At 40.6% G+C, this 17,135-nt stretch overlaps 1 protein-coding gene and 1 long non-coding RNA gene across 3 annotated transcripts in view; one reads left to right on the top strand and one right to left on the bottom strand.

Moving 5' to 3' along the window:
- LOC137200344 (uncharacterized) overlaps positions 1–17,135 on the top strand; it is a 29,513-nt gene that overhangs the window by 7,361 nt on the left and 5,017 nt on the right. For both annotated transcript variants that reach the window (XR_010931945.1, XR_010931946.1), the window contains exon 3: positions 16,156–16,233. This is a non-coding gene — a long non-coding RNA (uncharacterized lncRNA). The remainder of the gene's footprint in view (positions 1–16,155; positions 16,234–17,135) is intronic.
- LOC137200016 (nanos homolog 1-like) lies at positions 1,129–3,007 on the bottom strand. Its single transcript, XM_067614685.1, has one exon. It carries the CDS (start codon positions 2,822–2,824, stop codon positions 2,144–2,146), a length of 681 nt encoding a protein of 226 aa, XP_067470786.1. The 5' UTR covers positions 2,825–3,007; the 3' UTR covers positions 1,129–2,143.

Below are 17,135 nucleotides of genomic sequence, written 5' to 3'. Positions count from 1 at the left end.
AGTGATATGAAAGACTCAAACTGCAGTGCCTGTGTCCAAATATTATACAGCTTCTTACAGGAATCCACACATCTAATTGTGAGAAGTTAAAACTAGAACTATATCTACCAAAATATGACCACCAGATGTCTTTCACTGCACATAAAGAGTAAACTCTCCACCACAAGGTGTGTGAAGAATCCTATAAACATAAAAGGAAAAAAGTTTTATGATGTTTTGGGCTGAACTTTACCTTGATACTAAAATTTGATGTTTTGTTGGGGTGTACATATTACATTTATTCTGCAATTTATGTAGTAAAAACTTGTGGTTGTATACTACTTGTATATGTAACAGTATATTCCTTGTATGTACAATATAGCTTTTATTTTTTTAAATTTATTTAGTGCTACTTTTATTTACTTTCTTCTGTTTAATTGCCATATTGTTCATTTTATTCTATTCTAATTTTAAATATTTTAAATATTTGTAAATACATTATGTATTTAGCAGTAAGGGGTCTAAAATGAACCTTGAATCTTGAATAAAAAAGAAAATGTATAAACTATAATAATAATAATAATAATAATAAGAAGAAGAAGAAAGCTTATCTACATGCAAATATTCAGGGCCTTTGTAGCACAAAGTATCTGAGCTGTTTTTAATATCTGGCAGTGAGTGTTTTTCACATGTTATCAGTCCTAAATAGGTGAGGTTGAATACACGCGGACAATTCAAATAGTTTCAAGTAGTTTCTAATTGTTTCTAACTAGAACTGACTTGAAAATATCTTCCTGATATAGTCTCACATGACAAAGACCGATTATAAATCATTAAAACTCCATTACAAATAGATTTATTAAACAATCCAGTGCTTATCTGAGCAGTACAAGTCCTGAAGTGGATTCTGAGGGATATTTTCATTGACAGATTTGATCACTAGGTGGCGCATTTGCATTGCACGTCAGTGTGACTAGTGCAGAGACGTCTTCAAATGAAATACAGTTGTGTGAAAATGCTTATTCACCTCTGTGTGATTAATAATCTCAACTCAAAATGCCATTTTCAGTTATCTGACACATGAAGTGAAGTGTGTGATTCATGACATAACGTTAAAAGTCAGCTGTAGTCTAATATAGTCAAAGCAAATGCAAAGTACATGTTTATTCATTTACAGTGAATATATTTCCCAGTGATACATAAGGTAAAAATAAGTACATAAAACATTTCTATTGACAGATAAAGACTTTGGAATGTCAGGCTTTTCATTGCTGAAGTTGTTCACCCCCTTTAATACATTTACAAGAATTGCAGGAACATTTTCCTCATGGAAAAAAAAAACAACAACAATTCAGCATCTGTGTTTTTGAACTTGTGACAGGAAGCTGAAATAATAGAGCTCGTAGCTACTCGAGAAGCATTTAGGTGAACTGCATGTCGTCAGATCTACCTTCCACTGTTTTACATTCAGTCGAAATATGTAAAATACTATCCACATAAAATCACATAAAGAATATAAGACATCCAACATATAAACAATACAGGAATTAAGTTTAGGCTAAATACAAAAGTGTATTCCTTTGGTACAAAACATTTTATCTCAGGAAAAAAAAGTGTGCTCGGTGTAAAGTAGTAGTATATCTTGCATCTTGCGTGGCCTGTCAGACCTCATACATCCAAGGAGGGCCAATGAATTATGGGACTAAACATTCATCTCATATCAGGGAGTGCTGCATATTCATTCACGTTGACATCTCATAAACCCAAAGCAGCCCGCTGACATGCACAGGGCTGTTTTCACTGGCGCTGCGCTTCGTGAAAAACACAGCAACTCCTCATTACAGCATGAAGGTGGTCATTCACAGGTCGATCTGTACAGTACTTTGGTTCATTTTTGATCACCAAGTCTTAAGAGTGCTGGAGGGGTGAGGGAGGGGGGGTGGAGGGGGGTAAACTATGTGCCCATAGAGTTACAAGATAGACGAAAACATTACAAATGAAGCTGTGACACATACAGAAACTCAATAAAAATCTCATTTTCTTAAAATCTTTCTCTCCAGACTTGTCTTGTGCATTAAAATGGGGGTTTGTGGGGCCAAAAATTACTGCCATACACACTAGTAATTTCAGACAGTGCAGCTCAAACTTCATTCATGTCCTCGCTTTAGAAGATTTTCAGCCTCTTTCCAATCGCTCTGCCTCCCTTCGCCACTCTCTGGCTCGGCTGATCTTTAGAAAGCGGGCAGTACTTGATGGTGTGCGCATTGTCGCCGTTGGCACTGCAGAGAGGGCAGGTGTATGCCCGTAGGATGGGGCACAGGACTCTGCCGTCCGCTGTCTTCAGGATGTGGGTGCCGTAAACCTCCTCCGGTGCGCCGTTATTCCGACAGAAGACGCACACCTTCGGCTCCGGCTTGCTCCTCTGAGTCTGTTTGCGCCTTCTGTCCATGGAGAGCAGGTCAAGGCCGGGGAAACTTCCTCTATAGGAGGGTGAATCTCTGTCTGCCAGCTGAGAATCACCTGCAAAGTGTTCGTACGGCCTGAGAAGCGAGATGCGCTCCTTGAGATCATAGATGGAGATCGGCGGGGAGCCCGGGGCCGCGCAGCAGCAGTCCAAGTGTCCGTCGCTGTCCCTGCCCTGCCCAATTACGCAGGAGCAAACCGGAGAATCGTCCAAGCCCAGGGTCGCTTTAAGAGACTCGGTTATAGAGTTGGGACTACAGGACGGGCTGTTGATCTTATTTTTGGCGACAAGTGTCGACAGGCCGAGGTAGTCGTTCCAAAAATTAAAGGTGTAATCATACGGAGACCGCGCGTCCAAGTAGCCGCGGTCTAAAAGATCCATCCTGTCACAGCTGGGAGAGTTTAATGTCCACACAAGTGAATAGGCGTTTCTGATGGCGTGTCTGTCAGCATGGGTAGCCTGTGAAGGTGGTCTTCTCTCTCCTCTTGCTGGGTCTCGTATGCAGAGCACTCAACATGTAGGCGCTGATAAGTTCCCCGGAATAAAACAGAGGGGCGTGGTTTGGTTCAAGTTGATTATCTAGCTGGCCCCATTGGAGGGTCTACAGAGTCAAGGCAGGGAGTCATTGAGCTGGGAAAATCATTTTCCCTCATAGAACATGAATCCTTTTATCACTAGAAGACTATCTTTTTGTGTTACAAGAGAATTATTTATGCTGTTGGTTGAGAGAGACTGCTGTATTTATCCTCATAATTAAGTTATTTCTAAGGTTGTTAATGCATTCTTAAATTAAAGCAGAGGGCTTGGAGAGTAATCAGCCAAAATGTCTATTTTGTAACTTGCAGTTGTTGTTACATTTGCAGCCAGGACCGGAAATGTTTTTAAAGTTTCTAAACTGCCAGTATGTGTGATGCTTTGTTTGCTCCCAGCAGTTTGTTTAAAGGGAAACTTTGCATAAAGTTTAGGGACTGATGAGGGAGACAGATCTTTTTGTTTTTCAATGCTAAAAATCAATTGAGCAGAAGCCCAGACACCTTGACCTTTCATCCCACGTTGGGGTCAATCTGAATACGGTCTAAGGTCAGATGTTGATCAAGGCCAAGCTGGAATAAAATAACCCTGATTACATCATTAGGGTTATTTTCTCAGATTAGACAAAGCTGCTACAGAAGCTGAGTAACACCAACTAACCATGACCAGTAAACTGATCATCATGTGTAAAATCATTGGAGTTTCTCTTTAAATGGTCTTTGAGAACTGTAGCAAGAGAGAGACAGAATTTGCAACTGCATTTTGAGGACAATACAGACAATAAACAAGCATGTTCTGCCTGCTGGTCACAGATCACATGCAGAATGGGAACAATAGTTTTTATCCTGTTTGTTCATTATAAAAACAAATGCACCCATTCTTGTGCGGGACTACTATTTCTTACTAGTGTACTCTTCAGTAGCCTGCACCAGGTAAAAGCTTCATAACAAGTAGCATATCCATGTCTGCAGAGACAAAGAAAAGAGCGCCACCTACAGAAACATCAACGGAAAACTTAAGGAAATAGACATGATACGGTGCTGCCCTCACTGTTTGACTGGTAGGAGATCTCTAGAACATATGGTGCAGTAAAACCACAAAAACGACCTTTTGGCACCGAAGATGAAGACAGAAAAATCTGGATTGTGCACATGACCACTTTAATAGATGCCTTCCTGCACTGATGAACCTATAGTGAGTCGTTCCACATGGAGCCATAATGTCCTCCATGCACCTGTTCTGCTTCCCCTGAGTCCACGGCTTTGTGCTCACAACCAGCCCTCCTCTGCTCCATTGTCTCCTCTCTACAGCAGGCCGTTTAACTTCATTAATATGCATTAAACCGGAGTGTGTCGCATGTGTGTGTGTGTGCATGTGTGCGTCAGTCAAAGCCCAGTAAAGCAGGCTCACAAAAAAAAAAAAGAGGTTGATAACTGACCTGACTGCTGGGACAATGACTATGTTACTATTTTTGTCACACACTCAAGTGAAATATTAAAGGCAGTCAAAGTTGAGACAAAAGTCATTTGCGCGTCTAATATTTTAGAAATCGGAGCTGAGATCCCGTTTACTGCCATTGTGGGGGGTTTTCATTCATGAAATAATCAATATCGGGTCCACCGCAGACTTTCAGTGAGTCTCTGAAAAACGAGCCCGTGATTTAGTGTCACAGAGAAATTTATAAAGACTTCAGTCTATAATTAAAGCGTAACTCTTCATGTTCTTCTGGATTCTATGTTGTTTTCTTTGTGAGTATGTTTTGAGCCACTTCCAGATCTGTATTCAGTGTCACAAAAAGAACTGAAGTTGAAAAAGCCTCACTTTGAATCAATCTAAAATCTTCATCGTGTCCAACATTTGCATGGCCCTATAAATCCTGAAATGGGTCCTTTGTGAAGAGAATACATTTAGCTGCTGCTATAAAAGTTTCCAGCGAGTGTAGACAGCACAAAGCATGAAGAAAATCATGTTAGTGAGACAGTTTCTTGCATTCAAGAATAAATTATCATCAGAATACACCACATGGTCCATTTTCAAGGTCACCTCCGCCTCTGCATGCACAAAGGAAATCATGAGAGAGCATTTAAAAGATGAATGGCTGCCATATCACAATAGATAAATTGCATGGGGGCCAATATGACATGTGGCTCTGCTGCTTCAGGGTGCCTATGTTACTCTTAATGCAAAACGTATTTGGCAGCAACAAAGAAGGTATTGATAATGAATATGAAATACATTCATTTTTACATTTGAAGAGTTTAATTCAGAGTCCCACTGAAAAAAAAAAGAAGGCAGCAGCTGATATTACAGAATGCTTTCTGGCATGAAAGTAGGAGCTGGGGGGAGTTTGTTTATATAGCACCAGGAGAATTTAAAAAGTGCTTTGCAGAAGGCAAAGAACATTAAAACAAAACAGAAATAAAAGTTTAATAGAATAAAAACCGTCCAAAAATTAATAGACAGGGAGTAGTGTTTTAGTGTAGTAATAAATCATCCTAATTTAATAAAGGAAACCAAAGTGCAGTAGAGAAATAAATAAATCAAAGAAACAAGATAAACTGGGAAACAAGACCATCCTGAGGTTAGACTTGAAAGTATGACTCAAGGTACTTTTAGCTGTCTGCTTCCTAAAGGACCTGGAGTACTCCATGTATATGTTTTTAGGTATATCAGATAGTATTTAGGTCCTAGGCTGTTAAATGATTTACAAAGTAGCAGCAGTACTTTAAAATCTATTATATAACTAAATGAAAGTCAGTATAAAGCTTTAATAAGAGCAGTAATGTGCTCTTATCAGTGTTCTGCAGTTGTCTAAAAGTCTTTTTAATACATACATGTTTAAATATTAAATTAGATAATATTTCACTGCAGTGTCAGATTTCTCTAAAATTAGTCTTGAATCAAAGCAAATTCTGTAATACATATATAAAAAAAAACACACATGACAAAACAAAAACATTTAATTTTCTTCAAGTCATTTGTGTACAAATGTAGGACTTTTAACACAAGTTCAGCCAATAAAAGCACTTTGTTTAAGGTTAGAGGAGGATTGTGGTTCCAGTTATATATTCATAGTGAATTTTTTTTAAAAAAAAAAAAAGGAAACTCTTGCCTTGTGCTTAAAGTCACTTTTTGACTTTTTCATTATTTAACCATGACGATCTTTTCCTAACCTTAACCACGTGCTAAACTTAACCATAAAAAATGCTAATCACACTTTATTTCCTTTAAGTTGATATTTTATTGCAAGAATTGTGGTGTAAACAAATATAAGATGTTTTTGGTAAATATGTTCATCAAAGAGTGTTTCTTAATTATTTTGTTAAAAAAAAAAAATGTAACTCAGGCAACATTACATTTCTCCAAAACATATTTACATACTGTTGCAGATTAGCAGTACAAACAGTCATTTCTAGGATACAGGCTTTGTATTTGAGGATATAATTATCAGTGTTTGAGAAATGTTTGACTTTTTTTTCCAAAGCAGACATGTAGAAAATAATTTATGTTTCAGGCATTTAACAGATGTTTCAAGCTAAGGAACTTAAAGAGAGTGCATGATAAGCTCAAACCTCTAACTGGCCAAAAGAACAATAAAGAGTCCAAGTGTTATTTCCTTCATAGCCAAATAGCAGTTACAAATCCTTCTTTGTTCATACAATGTGTGTTTACTTCTCAGCTCTATCTTGCCTTCACACATGCTGCTACAGTGTGAGTGCCACATCTAGTAGGATTTTTTTTTTTTTTGAGCTTTAGTTAACACAATGAGTCTGGATTCCAAAGGGTTAAAAATCTTTATGTGTAAATACGGTTTCAGAGTGTGATGATCGCACCCGGAGGCCTCCTAGGCAGCTCTGCCTGCCGAACAGCCGAGGCTGAGATGGGCAGGCACCGCTCCCCCATTCATCACTGTCAAGTTGAATAGAAAATTAACAAATCCCTTAATTAAAAGACCTCTCTAGACTCTGCTGTGTGTGTGTGTGTGTGTGTGTGTGTGTGTGTGTATAGCACATGCCAGCTGCACTGCTACATTGTGCAAGCCACAACGGCCTGGCACAAGAGACATACACACACACACACACACACACAACACTCCTTTCCATGCAAACCCACACACACACACAGTCATGTTTCCATCACTTAAGAGGACATTACATGGTCTTACATTCATTTCCTGCACACGTATCCTAACATTAACCATAACCATAACATGCCTAATCTAAAATATCCTAAACTTAGCTCAACTTTAAACCAAGCCTTCACTCTAAAATTAGTGATTTACGTTAAGGGGACTTGCTTTTTGTCCCCGTAAAGGAGGCGAGTCCCCACAACGTGACTGTGTAAACAGATTTAAGTCCCCACAACATGAGGAATACTTGGTACACACACACACAAACACACACACACACAAACAGCCCACCACTCCTACAGACCCCTGCCATTCCTGTCGCTGCATTAATTGCATAAACTGCATAATGTGGTCGGCCAGAGCTGGAATTCATTCTGGATCTCCGAACGTCCCCAGACACAAGGCTAGGTGGGGAGTCAGTTGGGGCTTTGATCCCTGACCTCTGCCTCCTCTCTTGGGAATACAGGGCTGCATCCCTAACGGTCCGTCCATCTGCACACACACACACTCGCACACAAACACACACACACACCCTCTGCTGCCCCCCAGACCCCGGCTCCTAGAGTCAACCCAACCCCAGACACGTGTCACTGTCACCAGCAGCAATAGGGAATGCTAAACAAGCCAAGGTCAACCTGAAATTAGGGGGTGTCTTTCGGCCTGTCAAGTGCTTTGTCACAACCAGCAGCTCTCTGAATGGGGGCTCAAGATGACTCACCCTAAAACTCCACCCACACCAACCGGCAGCTAGGCATTCATGTATTCACGCACATAAACACAATATCCGCTTGACACAGTGGAAGTGATGGGACTGAATGGAATGAATACCTAAATATGCAGTTGAATATCAGTATATTAGATATAATCTTGAATATTTTGACATATTTAACTCTTTATTTGGGTCAAATTCATGTTAAATATTCTTTAAAAAGTCTTTCAGTCCTCGCAAATCAGAGCTGAAGCGATTAGTCGATGAATCAGTTAGAAACGATTTAATAAGAAACGATTTTAACGATTAATCATTTAAATAATTTCTCTTCTGGTTCCAGCTTCTCCAATGTGAGGATTTGGTGGTTTTCTCTGGTCGGACAAAGCAAACAATTCGAAGACATCACCTTCATGTTTGGGCAAATGGTGATGGGCATTTTTCACAATTTTTGGACATTTTATAGATCAAGTGATTAACTGTTTAATGAAGAATCTGCAGATTAATCAGTAATAAAAACAATCATTAGTTGCTGCCCTGTTGCAAATAAATAAGTCTGTAAGATATGCAAAAAATGTAGGGACAAACTTTTCCCTAAACACAAGGGCACCCTGTCATTCTCTGTACAGTTTCCTTTACTGTTAAATCACCTTTCAAAACACATTTTTAGAGATAGCATTTTATTTAATTTATTCTTTCCTGTTCTCATTTTTTATTCTCATCTTCTCAGTTTCTGTTCGGAAAGTACTTTGTAATACTGGTTTTAGAAGTGCTTCATAAATGACAGTCATCATTACTGTTAAAGGAATAAAAACTCTCTGTTGAAGCCAGTTGCTGTAACTGAACTTGTCACCACAAGGAGAGCAGAGAAGAAGGAGGAAGGAGAGGAGGAGGAGGAGGAGGAGGGAGGTTGCGGGCCCACGGATCAGAAACTTGTTTAACTCACCCAAATCTGCAGAGATTAGAGCGGGAAGTGGTCAAAGGGCTTAGAGTGTATCGGTACAATGGGGCCGAGAGGATTAGAGGTGGATTCAACGAGCCCCTGCGATGCCCTTCATCTCTGGGGGTCCTCAGCCAGAGCACCTTTGTTGGGTTAACTAACGGCACTTCCCATGAACGCAGTGAACAGACCAATCCCTTTTTAATGATGCAGGGAAAATTCCATCGGCCCTGATTACCACAATGCTTTCGAGAGCCGCCATTGTCCCACACACCATGTTGAGCTTTTAAACTGTGCAGCCAGGCGAGTGGACTGCAAGGCGTTTTAACTTCTTGTAGTGTTTAAGCCCGGTAGAAATAACCTCTACTAAAACAATGCTGATATGTGCTTTCACTTTATGGTTGAAGCATAATGCTAACACTAGCACTGCCAGGGATTTAATTGCCACTGTGGCCACCCATGCTTAAAATATATGCAGTATGGAGCTAATGGGTTGTGACATAGTGCTATTAAGTGTCGAATGTGTATATGAAAGGTAAAAGGTTTATTAGTGGCTGTCCACATTATCTTACACTTTCCCCTTGTGAGATCTTGTTGTCCCAGAGCTGTACATTAGGTAGACTGCAGATTGAAGTCTGCTGAAAAATCCCTCAATTACAAACACATTTGGGGAAATAATCTCATTGGTTGAACTCAACCTCAATGGGTCGAGCCAAAGAAGCACGGCTATCCAGCAAACCTCAGCAAAAAGGAAGTAACTGCTCAAAATATGAGAAACAAACTACAGTTTTCTATCATTCACATATTTTATAAGACTAGCTAGCTTACAGATGGCTGTACAGTAGTAGAATTGTTTCCAGGAATCCACCCAGATACATGGAAGAGTAGGCTTCCCAAACAAAGACACGTCAGCATAAACGTCTTGATGAGGCCTGAGACAAAGCGGCGCCAAACATGTATCGCCGTTGCAACCTGAGTAGCTGCTAGTCCGAGTCTGGTATTGTGAACATTGAGCCTTTTAGTGCCTGCATGAACTGAACATTTAACAGCATCCCTGTTTGAAATTTAAGGCCAGTTTGACTAATTAGCTCCCCAACTTATTCCAAATTTCAATGTTTTCAGTTAGCAGCAAGAGTACTACCCTCAGTAATACTTAGCGTTCTCTTTAGGCTTCGGTTAAAGTTCAGTTCAACTGACTCTTTGGCTGTGCCTACTACTGTGTAACTCAACCTATCAAAAAATTATTATTAATAATATGAGAAATGTTTGCAAAAATAACAAAACTAAGAGTCTACAGCCACGCTAATGACTCTGTGAGGCTGTACTTAGGCACAGTGGTGCTTTGTTAACATGCTAAAAATGCTAACATGCTGATGTTTAGCAGGTAATGTTTATCATGTTCACAACATTAGTTTAGCGCATTAGCGTGCTAACTTTTGCTAATTAGCATTAGACACAAAGTACAGCAGAGGCAGATGGGAAATAGTTTTGCAGGTATTTGGTCATAAATAAAGGTATTGGACAAATTAAAATTATTACTTGATGGTCGGCGCTAAAGGAAAATGGTCAGTAAGCTTTATCTTCTGGAAACCATGAATCTCTGTGCAAACTTTGACAGTTGTTTATGCTCTATGCAGTAAACTCCATGCTCTTGTACCACACAGACCATTACTTCTCTGAGGCAGATGTGTCTTGTCTCATATTAATTCATGCTCAGATGTCTCTTATGATCTTTCAGCTGTGTAGCCATCATCTTGTCTGCATCTCACATTTCCTATTTGGTTTCAGAAAACTAAATTAGAAAGAAAATCTACACTTTGGTTAAAGAGATAAAACAAATTTGGGTGTGTTGCTTTCGAGGCCGGATGGCATTCTCCCATTCTCCTTTTGCATTGCATTTAGTGAATTCACCTCCAAAATCCAGTACTGTGTTTGTTCCAGCTGCTTGTGTTTGACCTGGTGGAGTTGATAGTGCAGGTGTCTCGGTTTGAAAACAAAAACTGAAAGGCTGAGCGACAGATTTATCTGTCAGACATAACATTACTCTATATATTAACAGCTCAACAGGCAAGTCTCCGTTTTTATAAATGTCCTGTATAAGTATGAATATCTTGATCAAAAATTCAGGTGGCGTAATTATAATGCAGTAATGAAAAAGTCAAAGGAAAGATTATCAGATTGATTGGCCTATTTGATTCCATTTAAGTGTTGAAATTTCTCTACTTGAGCTGCCTGTGTGATTACTGACCATTGGTAGATGCTGAAAATATACCAGTATGATGTCATGTTAATGATTAGTTTCCAACTATTAAATTAATCACCAACTATTTTGATAATCAACTAGGCCTAATCTTTTGGAGTCATTCTTTGAGAGAAAAAAATACCAAATTCTCTGATTCCACTTTTTCAAATGTGAATATTTTCTGGGTTCATTAGTCTTCTATGACAGAAAACTGAATATCTTTGTGTTGTGGACTGTTGGTCAGGACAAAAGAAGACTTCTCATCTTGGGTTCTGGGAAACACTGACTGACATTTTTCATAATTTTTTCTGACATTTAATAGACCAAACAACTAATCGATGAATCTAGGAAATAAGTGACAGATTAATCGATAATGAAAATAATCGTTAGCTGCAGCCCCTGGTTGTGTTTGGCCAAGAATGATGAGAATAAAACCGGCTCAGAAGATTTTACCTTTTTACCTTTATTCTGCATTCTTTCTTGCATCAGACAACTTTTCACCTGAAGCCATCTGAAGCATCTCGCCGCGGTAAATCCTGCCCATCTGTACACCTCAGGCGGGTTAAAATAATCGCTGAGAGTGATTTGCTATTTGTTGACCCACTATCCCATCTGCAGAACACACACAGACCAGTGGACCCATGTGTCAGGACAGGCCTGGCGGTGTAATGGTCGATACCACACAGGACCACAGATGGGTCCCCGCACAGCGGAGCCGGTGGCTGGCGCCGCGGCCTGGGCAGTGGCCAGATGGGCCACCCTGAGAGAAGCTCAGCCTGTCAGGCCCAAACAAGCTGATCTTATTACTGTGGGCCAAGACTGGAGTCTGGTTCCACACATCATCAGGGGAATCCACATTATCATGCCTGACTGTCGCAGGCTGGATTCACCCCGCTGTGTGTGTGTGTGTGTGTGTGTGTGTGTGTGTTTCACCTGTGTGGTTTGTCAGATGTTTTCACTGCTGTTCAAACTGGAAAAATCAGGTTCCATGTGGGTTTTCCATGTTTAGATTAAAAAAAAAAAAAAGACCTAATTCTGATCCCAGGCAAATGGTGCCCTCTCAGGTTTCTTAGGACGGGGGAATGCTGGAGTATTATCACAGATCATATTTCCAACAGAGTCTTTGAAGGCCAATACTGAGATTTTTTTTTTTTTGGTACTGACATTTGAAATGGCCGAATGTTTAATGTTGTTTTTTGGATGTGTGAGGAACTTGCATCTTGTTTACTGTGGCCAATTTTTAATAAATATGAGACTAATATATCAGCCTAACCCTTATTCCTACTTTACTGTTTTGTATCCATTAAAAAAGGAACAAAATACTTCTTCATGTAGTCAGAGTTTCAACCTCAGATCTTAAAATGTTATGAACAAAGCTCTAAAAAAAAGTTGCTGCTGCAGCATCTCACGCTGAAGTAACACTTTGAGAGTCTCAGATCCCCAAATATAAACAAGTGTTGCCAAATGTGACGAAAGTTAGTGAGTCAGTGTATGCTCAGTGAAACGGTTCCCACGATAAATGAAAGTTTTAAAAGGCTGAATTTTATGTAGATCAAAGGTCCCGACAGCAGTGCTACATTCCTGTTAAAGTGGAGTATCAGGAGTAACGAGAACACAGTCGTCCATATGGGCCGCTATCCGCTTTCACCTAATGGGCCGAACTCCGTTTATAGGTCATGTGCAGTTATTTTCTGTTTTCTGCGTCATCTGCTGTGGGAATTTTTCATAATCATGACAGGAGGAGATAAGGATAGAAGCTCATGATGCATCGAAAGAATAAATGTAAACAATCTAGGAGCAAAACAATTACTTTCATCATCGATTAATCTTGTTTTCCTGATTAATCGATTAGTTGTTTTTTCCGTTGTCGTCTGAAAAGAAGTATTAATTTGAGTATCACAAGATGTTGTTTTAATCTGTTGAATTAAATGACGCAGCTGTAACTCGGTACGACAGCTCGACTGGCTAATTATGATGAAAAATGGGAGCCGTCATAATCAGTGTTATATTTTTGCAACTGCCAAATCAGCCGTATTGAGTTTTCATTCACTCCAACCCTTAATTTTCCAGCCACAAATAATGTTTCTACATTAATAATGACAGACTTATATCCGAGGAGCAGGGCTTAACGCCGCATGCTGCCAAAAAGAAATGGATTTTCATTGCCTTAGTGTCATCCACAGTAATATAACCTGACCTGGTTTGTATCCTCAAACTGACAGCTCTGAAACACGATGAATGAGCACCATCTCCCAAGGTCAAGGTCACGGTTTGGAGCTGATTTAGGCTCCGAGGCCCTTCTTATTGTCAGAGGCGTCTTCATTTGAAATTCACATAACATAAAGTCAGGTTTGACTGGCAGCATGAGGAAGGCATGGGGGGGGGTAGGGAGGGGGCGGGGGTTGTAATATTCATAAGAGCGGAGCACGATGGATGGATAGGTTTCCTTACCGCACATTGATTTCCACATTTGGGTGATTAAGTTTATTATTTGGCCTGCAGCTACATTAGCATGTGATTATCCCGGGTATCCTACAGAGGGAAGCATATTTAACTTTTGAGAACAAAGGAGGATTACAGTGATCACCTGAGTCTCTTTTTCAATGCGAGAAGATAAACAACATGCATGCAAGCAAGCAGTCGGGCTGGTTGCTTTGGCCTGGGACCGTGTTTAGCTCTGCGGTTCCTCTCAGTCTGCCTCTCTTCCCTCTTTTTCTCTGTTTCCCCCATTTCTTTCCATCCCCTAGCAAACATTTCTCCCCGACTCTTTTGTTTGCCAAGATCCAGGTTACCATGGCTACCAACTGGCGCTTTATGAGCACCTCATCCCTCATCTAAATATTCCTAGTTATCTATGGTAATGAAATGCACACACCATTATCTGGCTTAATGAAATACACTCTATTGTCTATGATTAGAAGGAGAAAGCTTTATTTCTCAGTAGTCTCGTGTTGCAGTGTTCCCCGGCTGCGATAACAATTGCACCACCATTGGAGCTGCGAGCTCTTTCAGCCTCTTATTCTGTTGTGAGGCTTGGACAATAAAGAAACACTGTCCAGTTGCTGTGCGCAGCCCTGCTATGCAGCTTCTGTGCTACAGTGGCTGTTTGATTGCACTAATTGGCCTGTCTGCACTCTCTCTTTTGCCTCATGATGGACTCCCTGCTCCTGCGAGTTTTGCTCCCAAACTAATGCAGCCCATTAAAAACAGACAGATTATGACAATAAAATCTTTACTTATTCTCTGTTTTGACAAGGCTGCAACATAACAGGCTGCAAAAGAAAAACCGCACTAAGAAAAGCAAGCACGAGCAGAAATAGAACATCATTATCTAACCGTATCTGAAATCTAAATCTTTTGTGTTTTTTTTGTGTGTGTGTGTGTGTGTGTGTGTGTGTGTGTAAGAAAGAAAAAGCCCGATCAACTCATACCCATACAGCAGTATTCATCTCTGCTGTAGTTTTCCATGTTTTTTTTGAAACCCTTTGAAGTATCAAGAGCATCATGAAACAGATATACCGTAAAAATGTGCATCTGATATCACTTGTTCCCCCTCAGTGATAAAAAAGAGTAAGTGAAGTGAAAATAACAGCAAGTGTGTACTTTGTGCAAGCGCAATTCGTGTGAGCGTGCCGGTGTCTATTTCCAATTCAGTCTGGGGTAATATCTGCAGATTGGGTGGTTAAGTCACTCTGCATTTCATGAGCCAGTCCTGTCACTAACAGTTATCTCCTCACTGCCCTCTGAGGAGTTGTCTAGGTGAAATGATTCTCTGAAGCTCTGAATAATGCATGAAATTACGTAATGCAAATGGAGGCTTTATTTCCCCTGCCTCTTGCAGACGCCGAGGCCGGGGCCACTGTATTAGAACAGCACAGGAGAAACAGTGGGAGTCCCCAGAGTAAAGGAACTACAGCAGAGAGCGAAAAGGTCAATGATAAAAACCCAGGGCTTCTCCCCACATGCAGCTTTATCAAGTATGAGTCGGGAGTTATTGCACGTCGCCGTACAGCGGAATCGCAGAGCGGAGCGGGGTGTTATTCACGGGGCTATCATGGGAGGTTTATTGTGTTGAGGCAGGGAAATATTCATTAAGCAACAGCCTGGCAGGTTTTCACACTGCCTGCCTGTAAACAGAAGCCCAATCAAATATAAATAATAACAGGAGAAGGAGAGCAGCGCCGAATTTTATCAGATCAAGAAATGTCACTTGCCTTATATGCACCAAATTAGGCTACACTAAACTGTTGTCAAGTCCCTGCTTCAACAAGTAGATGAGCCTTCCCACCATCTTTCTCTCTCTCTCTCTCTCTCTCTCTCTCTCTCTCTCTCTCTCTCTCTCTCTCTCTCTCTCTGTAGTGGGTAGACCTGAATGGCATTAATTGCCCCCTAAGATGACGGGCAGATGAAAGTGAGGTGGTGGTTTTGCTGTGGGACATGGGGGCCGCTTACAAAGAGAGGCTGAGGACGGCTGGCAGGTCTCACCGACTTCAAAAGCAGATAAAGGACCTTTTTACACAAAGGATCCTCTTTTTTTTTTTTTTGCTTAATCTTCAGATTCTGGGGTTTATTCGTGCCAGCCTCCTCGCCTTTGTCCACTTTGTGTCAGGTTTTAACGCCAGAGGATTAAATTGCTGTTGCGGAAATCATTGTTTGTGTTTTTCTTCCAACCTGCTGCCTCCCATTGTCCCATGACATAATCGACCGCTCTCTAACAATATGAGAGGTTCATCTCTTCCTTTTGGTGAGAAATGAACAGCGGATGGATCTGGTCACCATGTTTGTCTGAGGAAACAGTGGCACAATATGTTGTTTTGTTTAGGCGGAGTGCTCTTAACTCTTTAAGTAGCTTTTTTTTTTTTTTTAAAAGGAGGACAAGGAGTTCTTATTTGGAGGAGCGTCAGGACAGAGGAGAGAAAACACTGAGCTGCCGTTGACTATAACAAATGTGAGGTTGTTTTTTCTTTTCACTGCAAACAAAGGAGGTCTAACTGGAGAAAACTGGTGCGAGAACACATCGGTGCAGAGGAATATATCAAACATATTCGAGTTTTGTGGCTCTCACACACAATGAAACCCTTAGAAATAGGAATGTGAGGAGGTAATAAAAAACAAATAAGTGATGCACCTTCTTTTCTTTTCTTTTTTTTTCTCTTCCCTTCAGGTCCTCTACAGTCTACAGCCTGCTCTATCCACACAGACCTCCACCTACAGTCCAGATTCCTGTCATTCTCCAGTGAAGGTATTGGTCTCCAGCCGCACAGCCAGCCCTCCATCTGCCCATGAATAGGACCAGTCACATTTCTGATAGCATTTAATGAAAAATCCGCCCGGGCTTTGGAGAGAAGGGGGGGGGGGGGTGAAGGGTGGATATGGAGGGAGGAGGCTGGTGGGGAGGGGGGGGGGGGTTTGCACAGTGCTCAACAAAGAGTGCCTTTCACTGGAGTGGAAAGCCTAGAATGCTCTCTCTCCCTCCTCACTCCCTCCTCACTCTCTCATTTAGTCTTTTTTGATTCAACATCAAAAATGTGCCAAATGACTGGGCAGAAACCCCCGGAGGTTTTCAGTGGGTGTGTACGTGTGTGTGTGTGTGTGTGTATATGTGTGTTTGTGTGTGTAAAGTGCCACACAAAGGGACAGGTGTCTCGCGGTTTAAGGTGGCAGCGGTGAGGACACAAAGGTAAAATCAATCAATCTGTGAAGCCTCATTGAGGAAGGTGTTCTCCTTAACTAGTTCCTCCTGTGACGTTCAAGTCGGAAATCAGTGAAAGCTTCTTTCTGTCTTATAATGTTTTACTTGGAAAAAAAAAGATTATTTAGTGTCTCTAAAATTTTCAAGGATAAGGCTGGCAATATTTTATAACTTTCCTTATTGTCAACAAATCCCAAAAAGACTGAAACCAACATTGTGTTAGTCTGTCTCTTAGTACTTTCAGACTTCCTCAGCCTTCCTGTAGCACATTCATTTCTACTGAACATTTTTTAAAAACAGATTGTGAACTTTATTTTTTAAAAAGGGTCAAATTAGCTGGTCACTGTAGTTTCTTACCAAAAATAGAGAATTATTTTCAGCCTCAGATTTGGTGCTGTTAGTGAGTATTTCCAGCAGCAGGATGATGTATGTGGGATAAACTCAAAATTAAC

This window comes from Thunnus thynnus, chromosome 16 (genome assembly GCF_963924715.1).
Source record: "Thunnus thynnus chromosome 16, fThuThy2.1, whole genome shotgun sequence".
NCBI lineage: Eukaryota > Metazoa > Chordata > Actinopteri > Scombriformes > Scombridae > Thunnus > Thunnus thynnus.
This window is presented reverse-complemented; position numbering and strand designations above follow the sequence as displayed.

What these genes read in the sequence shown, in the direction of transcription:
- LOC137200016 (XM_067614685.1), bottom strand. Translation starts at nt 2,824, where the DNA reads ATGGATCTTTTAGACCGCGGCTACTTGGACGCGCGGTCTCCGTATGAT.